Consider the following 16,086-nt stretch of genomic DNA (forward strand, 5'->3'; position numbering starts at 1 on the left):
AAATCTATTTACCTGCATGCGGGGCATAATCTTATAGGTGTTCATCTTTTCACCCTCTGCCAGCTTTGGAATTTCCACACACAAAAGAAACTTTATGGAATGAACGAAAGAGGTCACAAATTAGACTCATCTTTAGCACTATTCTTTGGCTCTATGCTTTACATTATACTTATAAATACAAACTGATAGGAGTGTAAATGAAGGAAAGATAAATTACTTTACAGCAAGAATAAGAAAACAGAGAAATAAGTCAACTTTTCTTGATCCATGCTTTGTAAGAGATTTTCTGAGTACTCCCCTGCAGAGGTTATGTAAGAACATAAGAAGTAGGAGCAGGAGTAGACCATTCAGCCCTTTGAGCCAGCTCCACCATTCAATAAGACCATAGTTAATCTCATACCTCAGTTACACCTTCCCGCACTATCCCTCTTTCCCTTGATTCCGTTAGTATCCAAAAATCTATCGATGTCTGTCTTAAATATACCTGATGACTAAGCAGACTCAGTTCTCTGGAGTAGAGAATTCCAAAGATTCACAACCCTTTGAGTGAAGGAATTTCTCCTCATCTCAGTCCTAAATGGTCAACCCCTTATTCTGAGCGTGTGATCCCCTAGTTCTAGACTCCTCTGCCAGAGGAAACAACCTCCCTGAATCTACCCTATCAGACCCCTTAAGAATTTTGCATGTTTCATTGAGATCACCACTAATTCTTCTAAATTCTAGGGAATATAGGCCTAGACTATTCAATCTCTCTTCATAGGACAATCCCTCATCCCAGGAATCAGCACCTGCCACACTGCAAGTGTCCAAAGAAAAATCATAGGCTTGCAATCTTCTAATGTGTCTTTGTGGTTTGTAAGGTACCTCAATGCAGTGATGATTTGGAATATCTACCCTTAGGTTCTTACAAATAGCTGCCAAAATCAGTGCATGTCAGAAGTGACATTTATGACTGAAAAGACAGATTTTAGACCTACTTTAACATTTAAGTGTTTTTATCTAAAAGTTTTTAAATGTTTGTTTAAAAACTAACAGATATGGTAATAAAGTTATAACAGTAACAAAAATCCTTAATCGGGTCATGAAAACATACCTTTCCTTGCATGTTGACATCAAGGAACTGCAATGGAGTGTATGTATCCAGCTGACTGATATCTGAAACAGTCACTTTAGCACCAGCAGCTTCAAAGGCCACAAATACATCAGACACAAACTCATGGTGTTTCCACTTCATCATTAAATTTCCAGCCCATCCACCAGCCTATTGATATAAAACATAAAACATGCACAGTCACATTTTGTTTTGACCACGTCATTCTCAGATAACTGCAGCAGTCCCTGGCCACTTCCAACATTAACTGTACTTGCTACTCATTGCCTGACTCTCATATTGCAAGTCTAGATCCCAAATTAATTTCTTAAACTGGCGGGGTAAGTCAGGTAGATTCAACAGAGAGTGACAGATTATTGAACATGCAGTGAAGATGGAAGTTTACCCCACTACCTTTTAGTAAGTAAAGTCTGGTCAATTTCAATAAGGCCAATAGACGGTGTACCAACAGGTACTTAGATGTTCCATTTTTAAAGTGAACAATTAACTAGTTCACTTTTTGAACTGGGATTTTTGTTGCTCCATTACATTCACTCCCTTCACCACTGATGCACAGTGGCAGCACTGTGCACCATCTACAAGATGCACTGCAGCGACACACCAAGGCTCCTACGACAGCACCTTCCAAACCCGCGACCTCTACCAACTAGAAGGACAAGTGCAGCAAATGCATGGGAACACCTCCACCTGCAAGTTTCCCTCCAAGTCACACACCATCCTGGCTTGGAACTATATCGCCGTTCCTTCACTGTTGCTGGGTCAAAATCCTAGAACTCCCTTCCTAATAGCACTGTGGGTGTACCTACCCCACATGGACTGCAGCGGTTCAAGAAGGCAGCTCACCACCACCTTCTCAAGGGCAATTAGGGATGGGCAATAAATGCTGGCCTGGCCAGCGACGCCCACATCCCATGAATGAATTTAAAAAATTACGAAGAGGTAGTGCTTATCATTGAAAATTAGTTTTTTTTAAAAATGCAATATTTAAGGATAACATTAAAGGATAAACATCACAAATTCAGAAACTAAGGACTATATTTTCCTCTGTTCAGGAAAAAAAAAATCCCAAAACAAACTGAACTTCATTATTTTCTTACCATTAAGAAAATCAAGGGAAAACAAAATTTGGAATGTGCGCTAACTGATCACGACTTCATTGTAGAGAATGAAGAACTAACACTTCTGTTACAGCTCACTCAATTGGTGTCAAATGTTGTTTGAAAATGTTCCTGCAAAGCACCTTTGGACATTTTACTACATCAATGGCGCTATATAAGTTCAAGTTGTTGTATGAAAGTCAGAACATTTAATATTCTGGCTATGGCAATATTAGTGCTAAATGATTCAACAATTGTTTTTGATTCACCATGTGCCTGACAAGTATATGACAGATAGACTTAAAGACGACATGGACAGGCCTGTGGAATGGGCAGACACGTGGCAGATGAAATCTAATGCAGAGAAGTGTGAAGTGATATATTTTGGTAGGAAGAAGGAGGAAAGGCAATATAAAATAGAGGATACAATTCTAAAGGCAGTGTAGGAGCAGAGGGACCTGGCGGTATATGTGCATTAATTGTTGAAGGTGGCAGGGCAATTTGAGAAAGTGATTAACGAGACATTTGGGATCCTTGACTTTATAAATACGGGCATAGAGTACAAAAGGAAGGAAATTATGAAGAACCTTTATAATACACTTTTAGGCCTCAACTGAAGTATTGTGTTCAATTCTGGGCACCACGCTTTAGGAAGGATGTGAACACTTTAGAGAGGGTGCAAAAATGATTTACTAGAATGGTTCCAAGGATGAGAGACTTCAGTTATGAGGACAGATTGCAGAAGCTGGGGCTGTTCTCCTTTGAGAAGAGAAGGTTGAGAGATTTGATAGAAGTGTTCAAAACCATGAGTGCTGTGGACAGACTAGATGGAGAGAAACTGTTCCCATTGGCAGAAGGGTCAAGAAACAGAGGACAGTGAATTGAGGTGAATGGCAAAAGAACCAGAGGTGACATAAGAAAAAACCTTTTTTTTTTTTTACACAGCAAGTAGTTAGGATCTGAAATGAACTGCCAGAGAATCTGCTGGAGGCAGATTCAATTGTGGCTTTCAAAAGGAAATTGGATAATTATCTGAAGAGAAAAAATCTGCAGGGCAACAGGGAAAACACAACACAGTGGGACTAGCTGAGTAGCTCTTACCAAGAGTCAGCATGGACACAAAGGGTCAAATTGCCTCATTCTGTGCTCTTACCATGCTATGATTTTATTGTATAAATGGGGAAAATCCGCCAATGGTGCTTACGAATATCCAGACCATACTAGGCCAGAGACAGAGGAATACAGAGCTCTGGCTTGAGATGGGAGGTTGGGGAAGCGTTGTAAGGCTAGAGGAGGTTACAGGGATAGGACCGTGAAGTGTTTGAAGGATGAGAATTTCAAATTAGAGGTGTTGAGGGCATGGGAGCTAATGTAAGACCCAGGGGAATGGGTGAGCAGGGATTGGTGTGTGATAAGATGATCTGACTTTTATGGAGTGTGGTGGATGGGAGCATTGGAATTGTAGAGTCTGGAGATAACTGCATAGGTTAATGAGCAAGGTAGAATAGCCAGCATTACATAGATGGTTAGGTAATGGCAATAGCAGGGGTTAAATGGGAGTAAATCAGTGTCAAAACACAGAATGCAACATTGAGCTGTAGGTTGGTGTGAGAATGGAATGTTAATTGTGGGACTGGTGCCAGGGTGTATGGAAATCAGGATCAGAGTGTGAAAAGAAATAAGACTCTTTGTAGTAAATATCTGAAGGAAATAAGGAAGTGAGAGCGCAGTCACTCATTGGTGGAGAATGTCCAGAGAAACAGATAGTAGAAATAAGCATGCACTAAAGAAATGATCCATACCTCAGCTTAAGTGATGGCATATTAGCCATATGCTTTCACAACTAACTGCACATAGCAGAAACACACTACGCACCAAACTTATGTTTATCGTACATGGTTAACTATATAAAGGTACTGCACTTTAGGAATGCTACCTAGTCTTTTGTGTAAAGCTAGCATATGTGGTGATAACATGAGGGTTTTGAATTCCTCACGAGTTCTCAGTTTGAGTTTTCTTGGTACTGATCTCATGAGCACTCATATAATGGGTTGTATCAGTGTTTGTTTCAATAAAGATAATTAATCAGACATCCCTCTATCTCGGAGTCCATATGCTTGTATTATAAGGGAAGGATAGTGAGCATTCTAAATCTAATAGTGATGTAGGTTTGCATGAGGTTTTTGGAAGCAGATGGACTATGAGATGGAAATAGTTGTGAGAGAAAATATGGTGTCAAAAGCTCAGCTTGGAATTGAATAGGATGCCAAGGTTGCAAACAATCTTAGTTCGATCTGAAATAGTGGCTGGGGAGAGGGATTGAACTGGTGGCAAAGGAAGGAATTTTGTGGCAGGAACTGAAGGCTATGGCTTTATTCTTCCTAATGCTTAACTGGAGGAAATTGCAGCTCATCTAAGGCTGACTGTTGGGCAAGCAGGGCAAGGGTTGAGAGAGGTGGTTTACCTGTAGAAGTTGACCCCATGTCTTCTGACTAAGTCGCGAAAGGGCGGTAGTAGGTGACAGAGAAATGGGGGCCAAGAAGAGCTCCTTGAGGGATGCCTGAGAAACCGTTGTGGGGATGTTCTGGCTATGATTGGATAGTAAGAATAAAACCATGCAAGAGAAGCCCCCACCAAGGTGATGATGGTGTGATCAACTGTGTCAAAGACTACAGAGAAGATTAAGAGAAAAAACTACACTGCAGTCACAGAGGCCATCATTTATGACTTTATTAAGGCTTTTCCAGTACAGGGGTGGAATCCATCTGGTGATGGATGGCTAAACAGATATGCTCAGGCCCCTTGGAATTGAGGAAGGTTGGTCCCATACCAGAGTGAATCACCAGGATGGGAGACAGTAAATGTTTTACTGGGTACAAGGTCATCAAAGATGGAGGTGAGGGAATGGTTGTCCTGATGGACATATGCAGAAGTATTGTGGTGAAACGAGGACCAAAGAGAATGCAAAGAGAATTCTTTCCAGGACAGACATACAAATAAGTGTGGTTAGAAGGGGGATGGGAGATGTAGGTGATGAGTAGTACAAGAAAGTGTCAAAGATGGCCATATCCGTGATTGAGATCATGAGAGTAAAGAGACTACGTGAGATGGCAGAGTCAAGGAGGCGCCTCTCAATATGGCTAGAAGAGGCCATGGAAAGACAGGAGGTCAGTTAATTCAAAGCACAGAGAGCAAGGTGAGTTGGGATGGAAATTGAAATCACAGAGAATGAGGAGTCACAGTACAGAAGCTCAGGGAGAAAAGGAGGGACGTTGGCTCAATAAGAAACTTGGATAGAGCTTGGGGGCGTTAGAGAATGCAGATCATAAATTAGAGGCAAGAGGGATGGATAATGTAAGATGACCAAAGGAGGAGAATGTGAGATTTGGTGATGGGGACATACCGCCACATCACACACTACCATGGCTATGGTTTGGGCAGGGCAGTAGTTGTAAAGTATAGACAGGCTGAAAGGCTTCAGTCAAGGGCAATGAATCACCACAGGTGAGCCAAATTTCAATAACTGCTTTGATGTCAATGCAATCACCCAGAATAAGGTCATGGATAGCAAAAGCCTTGTTTGCAACTGAACAGAGGGGGAAATTTGATGCTCTCCCCCACGGCGAGTGTGGAGGCGGGGAAAGCATACAATTGGGTGGAAGGGTGGTGGTGATGGGGGGGGCAACCCGCCTCCGCGGAAATTAAGTTTGGGGTGGGAAGGCCTGTGAATGGTCTTCCCGCAACTGCTGCCAATTGAGGCCCTTAAGTGGGCAATTAATGCCCAATTAAGGGCCTTATCCCACCGCTGCAATTAAACAAGCGACAGGCAGGCCTGTCACCGCATGGGAAGCACGGCAAGAAAAACCATGTGGTTTGCTTGCTGGCTCCGGTGGAGTGCGGGGTGGGGGGGCGGTTTAGCCATCCATCACCAAATTAGTGCCTGAACGAGGGACTCAGCATCAGGAAGCCAATGACAGCCACCCCCATGTCCTTTCTGCCAACTCCTCCCGCGCCCCACACCCCCCACGTAACCCCTCCTACCTTGACCTACCTGCGGCCGCTCCTCAAACTCAGTTGAATGCTCCACCACAGCATCCTCCGCGATGGCATTGCTCAGTTCAAGAGCTGCTGGCCTCTGATTGGCCGGCAGCTCTTAGAGGACAGGACCTCCATTGCCGGGGTCCTCGATCCTGTGGAAGACCTGCCGCTGTCAGTTAAGCGCCTAATTAGCACTTGATTCAGCGGGCCTTCCACAGAAGGTGCGATGTTGGGTTTTTGGCAGCGCTTTTGCCGGAGGTCGAAACCCCCTCGCCCGGATAAAATCCCTGCCAGACACTCTGTAGCAAAGTACGAGGAGGGCAGCCATTATTGATTGCTGGAAGAGTCCAAGGGGCCAGTGGTGAATGTGACAGGAAAATTGATGGAATTAAGCCCTGTGGGCACACTGGTCAGGAAGGTCAGCGAGAGTGGAGACTGGGTAGTTGGGGTTGCCTATTGGGTGGAGTCAAGCTTGGGATGGGAGAAAGAGATTGGAGAAGATAGACTGGAGGAAGGATTGAAGGGGCAAAGCACCAGAGAGGGGAGAAATAAAAGATGGCAAGAATGGGTGACAAGAAGGTGAGGAGACAGGAAAGAAGGGCCTGAGAAGGGCTAAGAGAGAAAAATAGGGAGATAGATGTTATAAGCCAGGCAGAAGTAACATGGGCTGGTGTACAGAAAGTAAGCTCAGTAATCAGGAATTTGGTGGCTCATTTGAAACACCCAATCATTCTTTCCCCTTCCCCACCAAAAAGTAGAATCAAAAGTTAGCTGATTGTATGCAACAGCTGTAGTTCAATCCTTATTAGTGACAACTAATAAACCAAGAACATTTCTTGCAAAAAGTATAAATGCTTTGACAAAACTAAGTAGCCGTGAACTTACATTTCTCACAGGCCCATTAGCAACCTTGAGCAAGTGACGAGCTATAACGCTGTAGGATGCTGATTGGTCAGAATACTGTTTCAAGTAGCCGATGAGTGAGCTCAGACTGACGTTGGAAGACACCTTTAAGCCACTAGGTTCCATTGTGACCTTGTAGAGGTCAGGGATTCCTTTCATATCAATGAGGACTTTATAAGGTCCATCACTCTTGTAGACACCTGTGAGAAAATTATTAAATAAGAGGATGCATTTATTCCTAATTCTTTGAAATAGTTTGGACTTTCAGAATGGTGGTTAGTTCTTTAAAATGCAGAAGGGCCAAAAATCTTTGGATTTTTATAAGAAATGGAACCTTTAATAAATGATACTTCTCAAAATAGTATAGAATTCTTATGGAAATAATAGGCATAGTCTGAGACCACCTGCAGAAAAGCTGTTTTCTCTCTCTCCCTCCAAGGAGGAGAGAAGCAGCTCTTAGCAGTGAGGGACATCACTGGTATAACCAAAGATAGGGGCCAAGGAGTATGGTGTTCCCGAGCAAGTCATATAGAAGCCACGAGAAACCATAGACATTCCTAAGCTGATAGGAGGGAGTGGTCCGATGACTTGTGTATCCTCTTATCTACACAAATGTCTAGTAAAGGCTAACAAATGGCACCCAGCATGAGGTAAACTGAAAGATAACCTCGAGCTAAAGTGATGGACAAGGGGGGAGGTGATTACTCCTGACACCTAGGGTGCCTGTCCTGTAGACATTGGGTAGAAGGGTTCAAACAAGTGGTTGACATAAGGTGAACTACCACCCGCCCAAAAATAAGGTACATCAATTAAGCTCAGAGGGGCAGAGGGCAGTGCTAGTCAGGCAGGAGGAGGCCTGGAAAGAACCTCCTGACACCTTGATCAGCTCGAGAAGACAAAGAACGAAGAGAAGAAAGCTGCAAACAAAACAGACAAAAGGCTGCCACCTCCAACTGCAGAAATCGGCTTCATCCCATCCGTTTGCTCACAGATGAGGACAGTTTACTGATCTCAGTCACAGCTGCATGCTTTTCTGTCTATTTAACCTATGCATAATATTTAATCTGTTTACTTTAGAAATCACATTATGAGCTTGACCCCCCTTCTTGGGCATTTGTGACTCCCAAACCTAAATTTTACATTTTCTGGCACATTCCTGCCTGAAGTCAGCGGGAGTATACTGACAAGGCTATGAATTAGGTCAGCTTCCCTCCCCGTTTCCATGGGGCCTTGTTTGGGGCATCCCATTTCAGAGGGAGCATGGCCAGGGGGGATGAAATAACTTTTTTTTCAGCATTTTGTGACCTCTCCAGTCGAGTGAGCCCCAACACCCTCCTCCCTCTGCCCCCCACCACCCCATAATATGTGTCCCTTGTGGGGACCTGTCAGTAATATGTCAATGTGTAAAAGATGCCTACTCCCTGATTCCAGATTCTTTGGCAGGGTCAGAAGCAAAGGTTACCAGTGGGTGCATCTTACATCAGGATGTTGGTCACAAAAATGTTTGGCCCTAAATTTAAATTAAGACAAACACACACCAACAATTCTATCATTAAAAAAATGATCCAGGAAATATTTAGAATATTAGTCTCTTGTTTCAATAGCCACTAGCTTCTTACTTAAGACTGAACTGCAGACCAAATTTATTTGTTGACTCAATTTTGGCTTTGACTCAGCCGGGCCTCCATTTCAGTATTGCCACATTCAGCAAAAAAAAAACCCCGCATTGCTGACACTGAAAATTGATATCTGATAATGTTGCTGTGCCGTGCACTTTTTGTCCTTAACATATGCAATGCAGTACAACTTTCTCTCCTGTTTATCTCAGCTCTCCTGCTTGTGTCTCAATACTCCCCACACTTCTTTGTATTCCTCAAACCACTTTATGGCAAGAACAAGGTCGAAGGAATTTACCGAAAGTCGTCGAAGGAGACAAAACAATTCAGAATTGGTACATTACAAATGGGGGAGAGAAAATGTGAACTAGCCCTATTTCACCCCATAATGTGTCAGGGAGGGAGCTGCAATGACAGCAGTGACAGAAAAGACCAGCATACTTTTCCAATGAAATCTTGCATACTTTTATAAATGAAAACAGTAGAAACCAACTGCCAGAAATTAATTAATAACAAGCTAAGAGTCTGACTCCCACCTGTCCATCAGTGTTCATTTAATATCTATAGGCTGACGGTGCCCTGGCCTGACCTCTCATTTACTGGAATGGATAATGTAGTTCTAAGCAGAGGAAATAAAAATCACAAGCCTCAAACAAAATTCGAAATTAGCGCCTCAAAATTCAGCTCCGTAGCATCGCTGGATTCACTGCTACAGAAGCCCAGCGAGCAGAAAATGGGGGTTGAACCGTTTCTGGCCACTTGTGCTACAATATGCTTTGCTTGGAGGGTGCTAGCGTGGGCAATCCTTGCGTGCACCAGAAGCATGCAGAGTGGGCAGACCGTGACTTCGCAACAAACACTGATTTGATACCCAATCTGTAATTTTGGATCTCACACGTCCTGTCAACGCCCTCTCTTAAACACTCCCAGCCGAACTGCGTTCATCTGCATGAGGGACCCAGCCACCAATGCCCCTGCCCCCAACCCGGATTTTCAGGTGGGGTGCTTTTGACTTTCTTTTGTTGCTGCAGAGTAAGTGGAGGTACTGTGTTCAGTGCTGTTGGAGGAGTTCTGAAAAGGTGTTGGAGTCAGAAGGGAGTACTGCTGGATTTTTCCAAAGAGCTCAGGGATTTTGAAGGCCCGTCAACAGACAGCTGCCCATGACTAGCAGGGGCTATAGTTACAATTCCTCTTGGGCTGCAGCATGACAGGGGTGTGAAGCACAGGCAGAAAGCAGAGAGGGGAAGCTATGTGCAGAGGGAGGAGGAGGAAGGCTCCCAATAGAAGGCCAGGCCCATGTAGAGTCTTCAGGGAGCACTTCTCCCACCTCCACCTCAGCCAGGAGCAGTGTCTTAAGGTGGCTATGATGCACCAAGGAGGTGGTGACTGAACTGTGCCACCTCCTCCACCTGGACCTGCAGCCGTAGAGCAGGGTACTATGGCACTACCAGTGGCCGCAATGATTACTGTGGCCATCAATTTCCAAGCAAGCGATCCTTCCAGCCGGGAGCTGGTGACATTGCCAACATCTCACAGTTAGCCATGCAGTGCTGCATCAGGGAGATAACAGGGGCCCTGCATGCCAAGAGAGGGGACTTCATAGTCTTCTCCTTAAGCAGATAGAAGCAGGAAGAGTGGGAATGTAGCTTTGCCAGGGTAGCAGAATTCCCAATGATGCAGGGAGTCATCAACTGCATGCATGTGGATCTGTGGGTGTCACATATTAAGAAGATGTCCTGCAATCGCAAGGGCTATCACTCACTTAATGTGCAGTTGGTGTGCGACCATGCACAGAACATCATGTCGTGCAGGCCCACTGTCCTGGCAGCATCCACAACTCTTTCATTCTACGTCAGTCAGCCATTCCCACCATATTAAAGCCACCACAATGAACCAGAGACAAGGGCTCACATGTGGCTCAAGATTCCCCTCTGACACCTGACGACACACAGACAGCGCGCTTACAACAAGAGCCATGCTGCACTGGGAACACGTGGAGCAGGCCATCAGCATTCTAAAACAGCAGTTCCAATGCCTGGACTGCTCGGGGAAGCCCTCCAGTACTCGCCAGAGCATGTCTCCAAATTCATAGTGGTTTGCTGCGTCCTCCATAACCTCGCTGTCATGAGGCGGCAGTACATACTATGTGGAAGCTGTGAGGTGTAGCTGTGAGGCTGGCAGCATTGGTAAATGTGAGGGTAAGGTGGAGCATCCTAATGTTAGGCACGAGTCTTGATTGCTGAGTAACAGGGCTGTTGATTCATTGAGCAGTGAGAGAGCTTGGTGGTGCGGTGAATATGAGGTGTGATTGGAAGATGCATTTACTGACCTTGACCTCTCCTGTGAGGTCATTGAACTTTTTCCATACTGCAACCTGGTCCTCGGGGGCCAGACTCCTGAAATTCATTTTTCTGGCCACCTGTTCTCATTCCCTTCCCTTCTGTGGAAACATGACCTCTCTCTTCCTTTCGAACTATGGACTAAGGCCTTCTGCGCCACAGAGAATTTGGGAGCTTTTTTCTGGCCTGTTGCTCCATTGGTAGCCTTCTTCCTTCCCTCAAAGCCTTTTACAAACAGGTCCACCAGCTGCTGCAGCCTGACTGTACCTCCCCTTTAAGAGGACAGGCTGCCTTTATGAAGTGCGGGCTAGCTGTAAGTTATACTAGTCACACACGCACCTGGGGCCCCTGCCGAGCGTGTAGCCAGTGAAGAGTGGGTTTCACACTGGGCTGCACAGCACAATCATTGAGATGAGCAGGCAGCATGACGTTTGTGTGCTGCCTGCATCACCTTGACAGGGTGCAGGGTAATCGCACATCGTGCTCCTCGCACCCGCTAATGGGCCTAATTAAATTTTTAGCTCTAGTTTCACCCTAAACATAAACACAATATGTAGAACAGACTTCCACCATAATGAAATAATTGCATATCAACTCACTCCTTTAAAAAAAGCTGTAAATATATCTGGTAAAAAAGACTGAGGTTTATAGGATCAGTATGAGCAGAGGATAAAACATTTGGTAAACTTCACCGTACTTATGGGGACAAGAAGAACCTGCATTTATAAAGTGGCTTAAGGTTGTAAAATATCCTATGGTGTTTCACAGGACAGTTATCAGACTTTGAGCCACTTAAGGAGATATTTGGACAAGTGACCAAATTTACTCAAAGAAGTAGCTTTTGAGGGGGAAGAGGTTTAAGAAGGGAATTCCAGAGTTAAAAGTCCAGGTATCTGAAGGCATGGCCGCCAGTGGTGGAGCGAAGGAAATCAGGGGTGCAAAAGAGACCAAAATTGGAGGAATGCAGATTTCTGGGAGGCTTGTAGGAGGTTACAGTGATTTGAAGGGACGAGGCCATGGAGGGATTTGAAAACAATTCAAGGTGTTATTGGGCTGGGAACCAATGTAGGTCAGCAAGCATGGGGGTGATGGATGAATGGGACTTGGTGCAAATTAAGAATATAGGCAGCAAGGTTTTGGATCTACTAGGCAGAGCTACACCATGATGACTATGGTGCCAGACTGATATCTTGAAGCTTTAGTAAATTATCTCAGAGAATCAGGGAGACAGAAGTGGTATATATGGTAAAACAACCACCCCCGCCACCCCCTTGCTCAAGATGTGAAGTAAGTTGGGTAAAGTCTCTGACAGTGCAAACTGTGCTCAGGTATGTTTAAGAAATGGATTTGGTAGGCTGAATGGCCTTTTCTTATCTGGCAGGGAAAAAGTGTTAATCATTTAGTAAAAGTCTTTATACAGTTGGTGGAAAAGCTCTTGCTGATATTATGTCTGCAATGTATTTTTCGCATGAGCCATCAACTTAACTGAAAAAAAAATGAAACTGCACAATTTCCATCTCTATTAGTACCTTTAGCAGTGTCTCCATGTACAAATTTGACAGCTTCACTGGAGTGCTCCTGTATTAATAGATATAGCTTAGTTAGCGTCGTGGGCTGGTACCATTTTATTCCATCCTTTGAGAAAAGCATGTTGGTGGTGCCCTCTACTGGACCAGTGCACGGTACAACTTCAACCAAAGAGCTCCGATTGTAAGGCTGCTTCGTCTTGGGACGACTCATCAAATCCTTAGAATGCAAATGGACACAAAATTAAAACATGTTTTAACATCACAAGCTTTCGATACACCAATACATTCTATAGATTTTTAAAACTGCAAGGAAAGTCCAACAAAATATCACTGAAATTGCCACAGTCCATTAGATCAAAAATTGTGCCCATACACTGTCCTGTCACTGTTTAAACATCCCACGGTACAATTTGAAAAGGATTTTCTAGCAATCTCACTGCAAACATTATTCACTGAGCCAGCACTACTATAAAACAGATTAATTTATCATTTAACTTTTATTGCTGTTTGTGCAATCATACTGGGTGCAAAATGGCTGATGCATGTCTACAGAACAATCGCCATATTTTAAAGTAATTTATTTCATATGAAGTGTTTTAGAATTTTTCTAAACATGAGAAGATGTGATATAATTGCAAGTTCTTTCTTTGTTCCTGCTCCACCAATGCCTTAGGTTTTAAAATTCTTATCCTCTTGCTCAAATTCCTCCATGGCCTCACCCCTCCCCAGCTTTGAAACCTCCTCCAGCCTTACAATCTTCAGGGTACTCCATGTTCCTTTAACTCTGGCCTCTTGTGCATTCCCACTTCTTTTGACCACCATGGGCAGCCATACCTTCAGACATCACATCCCTAAGCTAAGGAATTCTCTCAGAGTCATAGAGTTACACAGCACAGAAACAGGTCCTTCGGCCCATCGGGTCTGTGCTGGCCATCAAGCACCTATCTATTCTAATCCCATTTTCCAGCATTGGCCCATAGCCTTGTATGCTATGGCGTTTCAAGTGCTCATCTAAATACTTCTTAAATGTTGAGAGGGTTCCTGCCTCTACCACCTCTTCAGGCAGTGTGTTCCAGACTCCAAACAACCTCCGGCTGAAATTTTTTTTCCTCAAATCCCCTCTAAACCTCCTGCCTCTTACCTTAAATCTATGCCCCCTGGTTATTGACACCTCCGCTAAGGGAAAACGTTTCTTCCTATCTAACCTATCAATGCCCCTCATAATTTTGTATACCTCAATCAGGTCCCCCCTCAGCCTTCTCTACTTTAAGGAAAACAACCCTAGCCTTTCCAGTCTCTCTCCAGAGCTGAAACGCTCCAGCCCAGGCAACATCCTGGTGAATCTCCTCTGCACCCTCTCCAGTGCAATCACATCCTTCCTATAGTGTGGTGACCAGAACAGTACACAGTTCTCCTCAGGCCTTGACCTCTCCCCCCCAACCCCTGCTCCTCCTTTTCAACGTTCCTCAAAACCTACCTCTTTGACCAAGTTTTCAGTCACAAGTTTTAATATCTCCTTTTAATTTAAGTCAATTTCATTCTGATTATGCTCTTGAAGTGGACTGGAACATTTTACGATGTTAAAGGTGCCAAATAAATGCTAGTTGCTGTTCCTGATCTCCCTAATTAAGCATTTTAAACATGCATAATTATTTTTAATGAGATCGAATAAGGCTGAATTAAGTACCGAAACATAAGCTTTTAAATTCTTTCTTCCTCCCTCTCAGTACAACCAACACAGTGCAACACATGATAAACTAACAATGTAGATAAAATCTATTTCCAAGAACATTTCAGTCATAAGTAAACAGCACAGTATTATACAGATCATGCACTCATTTCAAATTATGTTTAACAGTTGATAGTCTTTGACTCTCTTCTGATTGAAGCCATGAAGAAGTGCAGTTTACTTATTAGTGATATTTAAAGGGAAGTATCCTCTAATTGAGAGCAGCGTTTTTAAGGTAGCTTGCAGGTTGATAGGTAAATTGGCCATTATAAATTGCCCCTAGTATAGGTAGGTGGTAGGGAAATATAGGGACAGGTGGGGATGTGGTAGGAATATGGAATTAGTGTAGGATTAGTATAAGTGGGTGGTTGATGGTCGGCACAGACTCGGTGGGCCGAAGGGCCTGTTTCAGTGCTGTATCTCTAAACTAAAAACTAAACTAAACTAATTTTATGAAATTTGTGAATGGAGACATTCAATGGTACGCTACATGGTTGTCATGCCTGCACTAAAAAGTTATTAAAAATGAAAACATTCTCATGAAAAAACACCTACAAAAGTTCATACGCAACAATAGATATCACATCTACTGACTAAGCCTGCCTAAAAACTCAATGAAAATGAGACAATGCTTTTAAAGATTGCAATAAGCAGCAACAATAACAAGCTACTTGATAGCACTGTAAGTTGGAAACTTCCTCAATATTCAATCTGATCTTTTCTGGACTTCACATCAGACTCATAATTAGACTATATCACAGGAGCTTGAATAGAATATTTGTTGACTTGTACTAAAATGACTTTAAAATCACAAAATCATAGAATGATACAGCGTAAAAGGAGGCTATCATACCTGTGCCAGCTCTTCGAAAGAGCTATCCAAACCATTCCACTCCCCTACCTTTCCCCTTGGTCCTGCAATTTTTCCACTTCAGCAATTGACCCAATTCCCTTTTGAAAGTTAACATTGAATCTGCTTCCAGCACACTTTCAGATGGTGCATTCTGGATCATAACTTGTGATGTAAAAATAATTTCTCCTCATCTCACCTCTGCTTCTTTTGACAATTTCCTTAAATTTACGCTGTGTGGTTACTGACCTTTCTGCCCTTGGACACAGTTTCGCCTTGTTTACTGCATCAAAAATCTTCATGATCGTGCACACCACTATTAAATCTCCCCTTAAATTTCTCTGCTCTAAGAAAACTAATCCCAGTTTCTCTAGTTTCTCCAGGTAATTGAAGTTCTGCATCCCTAATATCATTCTGGTAAATCTCCTCTGCACCCTCTCTAAGGCCATAACATCCTTCCTTAAGTATGGTGCCCAGAATTGGACACAATACTCCAGCTGGGGCCAAACCAGTGATTTCTAAAAGTCTAGCATAATATCCTGTGCCTCTGTTTATAAAGCCAAGGATCCCATATGCTTTATTAAAACAGCCTTCTCAACTTGTCCTCCACCTTCAAAGATTTATGTATGTACTCCCACAAATCTCTCTGTTTCTGCACCCTGTTAAAAATTATGGCATTTAGTTTTTATTGCATCTGCTCATTCTTCCTACCATAATGCATCACTTTACACCTCCCTGTGATAAAAGTAATGTGTCATGTGTCTGCTCATTTCACCAGTTCATGTCCGCCTGAAATTCGTTACCATCATGCTCACTGTTTACTGCATTTCTCAGTTTTCAGCTATCTGCAAACTTTGGGGTTATGATATAGTGA

General features: G+C 43.4%; 1 protein-coding gene across 7 annotated transcripts in view; it reads right to left on the bottom strand.

The window, feature by feature from the left end:
• LOC137369057 (xanthine dehydrogenase-like) overlaps positions 1 to 16,086 on the bottom strand; it is a 225,248-nt gene that overhangs the window by 110,083 nt on the left and 99,079 nt on the right. For all 7 annotated transcript variants that reach the window (XM_068029610.1, XM_068029607.1, XM_068029609.1 and 4 more), the window contains 4 exons: positions 12,634 to 12,850; positions 7,132 to 7,349; positions 1,094 to 1,261; positions 13 to 90 (listed from right to left, as the gene is read on the bottom strand). In XM_068029610.1, coding sequence (XP_067885711.1) covers positions 13 to 90; positions 1,094 to 1,261; positions 7,132 to 7,349; positions 12,634 to 12,850 — 681 coding nt within the window. The remainder of the gene's footprint in view (positions 1 to 12; positions 91 to 1,093; positions 1,262 to 7,131; positions 7,350 to 12,633; positions 12,851 to 16,086) is intronic.

The sequence above is a fragment of the Heterodontus francisci genome, chromosome 4 (genome assembly GCF_036365525.1).
Source record: "Heterodontus francisci isolate sHetFra1 chromosome 4, sHetFra1.hap1, whole genome shotgun sequence".
Taxonomy (NCBI): Eukaryota; Metazoa; Chordata; class Chondrichthyes; order Heterodontiformes; family Heterodontidae; genus Heterodontus; species Heterodontus francisci.